This window comes from Brachypodium distachyon, chromosome 5, assembly GCF_000005505.3.
Source record: "Brachypodium distachyon strain Bd21 chromosome 5, Brachypodium_distachyon_v3.0, whole genome shotgun sequence".
Classification (NCBI taxonomy): domain Eukaryota; kingdom Viridiplantae; phylum Streptophyta; class Magnoliopsida; order Poales; family Poaceae; genus Brachypodium; species Brachypodium distachyon.
Window position 1 is genome coordinate 12,691,680 of NC_016135.3, and position 3,708 is coordinate 12,695,387.

At 47.0% G+C, this 3,708-nt stretch overlaps 1 protein-coding gene across 1 annotated transcript; it reads left to right on the forward strand.

Moving 5' to 3' along the window:
- Positions 1-375: 375 nt before the first annotated feature.
- Positions 376-1,469, forward strand: LOC100823432 (protein BIC1). The gene has a single exon (XM_003581151.3). It carries the CDS (start codon positions 705-707, stop codon positions 1,158-1,160), a length of 456 nt encoding a protein of 151 aa, XP_003581199.1. The 5' UTR covers positions 376-704; the 3' UTR covers positions 1,161-1,469.
- The last annotated feature ends 2,239 nt before the right edge of the window (positions 1,470-3,708 follow it).

Here is a 3,708-nt window from a genome sequence, read left to right on the forward strand (position 1 = left end):
TCTTCTGTGTCCTTGTTAGCCGATGGAATCGTCAACACACAACCGTGCTCTGCCTACTCGAAAGCCATCTAGTTTGGATATGCCGAGGTAGCCTCTCGTCACGGACGACGAAGTATAGATTAGTTGGATTGCTATTAGTAATGTCGGGTCAGAGTCTTGAAATTAAGGATGGATAGCCAAGCAGTGCCCAGTCGGTGGCCCCTGCGAAAAAAATCAAATCTACTGGCGGCACCCACCAATTGGCCCTGGTGCATCCAGCCCGCCCCGCGCTGCCACCAGCCTCAGAAACAACAACCGAACCAAAACACCCACACGCAGACGCGGTCACGGACACACACAAATTTACGGTCGCGCCTCTCGCAGTTACTTTACCTACTACTTCTACGGCTCCGGCCACGTCGCGAGGCGAGGGCAGCCACATACAGGCGTAAGCGGCAGGCCACGCTCACCTCGCAGCCACCATAGGAGAGCCCCAGCTTCCATCTTCTTCCCCTCTCCTAACGTGTCCGCCTCTTTCCCCACCCGTCCCCCACCTCCTCCCAAATCTCCCCTCTCGGGCACGCTATTTATATTGGGGCGAGCGAGACAGCCAAGAACCTGTGTTGCTGCCAAAGCTCTGAAGAAGAAATCACTCCTAGCTGTTTTAGTTTTAGCTACCTTTTCTAGCTAGCTGCGTGTGTAGCTCAGCTCGATCAACCGGCTGCATGGCATTCAGTGGCCACGGCGTCGGCTTGGAGGGCTCGGAGAAGAGCCAGCCGGCCCGGCCCGAGACGACGTCATCCGATCACCATGAGGCAGTGGTGCCCGAGCAGGTGTCCGCAACCGCAAGAATGTCGACGTCCAAGGAGGAGAAGCTGCTGAAGTCGCCAGCCAAGGAGGAGGAAGGGGAGGATGCTGGGGAGAGCACGCGGGAGAGGCTGAAGCGGCACCGGCGGGAGATGGCGGGGAAGGTGTGGGTGCCGGAGCTGTGGGGGCAGGAGAAGCTGCTCAAGGACTGGATGGACTGCTCCGCCTTCGACCGCCCGCTCGTGCCGGCCGGCCTGCTCACGGCGCGCCGGGCGCTCGTCGCCGAGTCCTGCGCGCGCCGCCGCCCGGCGCCCACGCCACGTGCCAGCTGCTCCGCCAGCCCTCCTCTCCGGGTGCAAAACGGCTGCTCCTGAGCGCTTTCTCCCTCGATCTAGCTATATATACAAATGCACATACATATGCCTAGCTTAATTTCTTCTTGCTCGAATAAGATACGAACCCTCCTGCTTGCATGTTTCGGAGTTGTGAAGGCCTTTTTTTATTTAGTAAGTACTGGTGATCGATCATGTGAACAATATTTGCTTTCATATGAGCTTATTTAGCTTATAATGCTAATATTTCTAGAAACAATAATCTCGGTCCATCGGTTGGTGCAAAAACTTAATTAGCTGTGCTTTTATCAGATGGCTTTGCTATGTATATACATATTTGATGGTTGTATATCTCCTGGAATTGTGCTTTGATGATTTCTTAGAACTGTTAAGGGGCATATCGTATGTGTACGTTCCTACTAGCTTTGATTAGAACGTTTCCTGGGTGCTGGCTTTACGTAGTTTGGTGAAGAAATATCAATGGACTTTAATGAAGTCAAACGATCTGATTGCAGGTTTAGACCATAAAGCTGTGTAGGAAGTAGTTTGAGCTTATTGTTGGGTCAGGGTGAACCTTTTCAACACTAGTGACGTGGTTTCCTGCCATTCTTTCGTTTCTTCTTCTCCTTTAGAGGAACAGAATCTCGCCTCTTTCGCTAGGTTCTAGCTAGCTAGTGTTCATTTTGGAATTAAGAACGTGATCTATATACTTCCTCCGTCCAATAAAAGATGTCTTAACTTTGATTAAATTTGAATGGATCTAGACATGATTTAGTGTATAGACTATTCTTATTTGTTTGACGGAAGGAGTAGAACCTGTTGCATACGTTAGCAAGCTCAAAATCATAAATGGCATAGCTTTAGGACAATTTCAGAAGCACTTGCTAGCTAATATGCGTGGCACTGTGTGGTTTTACAGCTAGCACACTTGGTTCAAACTGTAGGGGAATCTTTTGATATGGCTGCTTCTAGAAGTTTCATATCTTCATGCGTGGACAGTTCGATATGATCGTGGACTAAGGTGTGCCACTGAATCGGCCTCTAGACTCCTGTCGGTCTACTGCACCGTCATGTACTTCTTTTAGAAAGTGGGGCAGAAATCCGCACAGTAGTAATCACCAACCTCTTAGATCGACGATATTGAACATAGACACACATGCAACACAATGGGTATGTGAGCGCAACCATTCTTATTATTTGAATACAAATCACAGCCCTGCCCTGCAACTTTGGGTTGTATGCGTGTTTTGTTTACCCGCAAAAACCAAAAAGAAAGAAAGAAAGTGCAACAAGAAAGGTTGTTTCACTTGACGCCCGGCGAGACAGTAGGGATATAGAGTTTTTTTTTACAACATATTTGGTTTTATTATTGATTCGTAAAACAAAGTACAATAGAGATTAATATAATCGAAATGAACGTAAACAATGAAAATTCACTTTATATAACTAAAACCTCCATCATGGTCTCAACATCTCTATAGATTCATCTTTTGCATCTTCATGTAAAACGAAGTACAATAGAGATTGATATAATCAAAATTAACATAAACAACGAAGATCCGTTATATAACTAAAAACTCCATCATGGTCGACTCAACATCCCTAGATACATCTTTTGCATCTTCACGTTTCTCCATGTATCAGGTCACGAAATTACAGAACATCATACTTGCACAAGTTAAATTAACTTTATAGGTTTTGAAAAGCCGTATGAGCCGCCCATCTTAAATAGTACTCCCTCCGTTCCTAAATACTTGTCTTGCACGAAAACCACAACAAGTATTTAGGAACGAAGGGAGTAGGAATTTAAGATCGTTAAACGCACCATGACAGGGGGCACAGCCTTACAAGGCGAGCTGTGAAACCACTACTCCATTCATGAATCGAAAAGAAAAAAGACCAAAAGAAGAATTGCGAGAACCTACTCCATGGAGTAGGCTGCGATGCTTACACCCACCAGGATGAGGACTGAGTCACGACATCAATCTTATAGACGATGTCATCTCCACCATCTATAATTCGATATGCCGCCGCGAAGAACACATGAATCTAATTAGAAAATTGCAAAATTAGATGCCACATGCCGATTCGTGGTTCTCACATCTCTTAATGCCCGATCATCCGTCAGAAACAAGGAAAAATGCCAAAGATTGAAATTTTCTTCGACGACAACGGCTAGGTTTTTTTATTATTAATATATGACTGTAGGCATTTTTGCTTACAGTCTTTCACCTCAAAAAAAACAATGGCTAGGTTTTTTCTCCCGGCGGTAGAGTTTCTGCCCGTCAGCCCAGAAGAGGAGAGCAGAGTAGTGGCAAAACGAACTGAACCGAGAGCAATTTGCTCATGGGCCCAGTCCACCCAACTACGTATTGCTAGCCGCCAGACGGGGACCTTTTCTCCCCTCGTTCCAACGGGCCCATTCCATTTCTCACCCACCAAGCCCTGGAGAGCAGAACGGCCCCATTCTAATTCTCGCCGTGTGCGCTGCCATCGCGTCCGTCCAAGCAACCAGATCAAGTCCTCTCTCAAAAAAAAAGCAACCAGATCAAGATGTTGTCGGATAAGGGGCCCAAGCGCGCGTACCCAG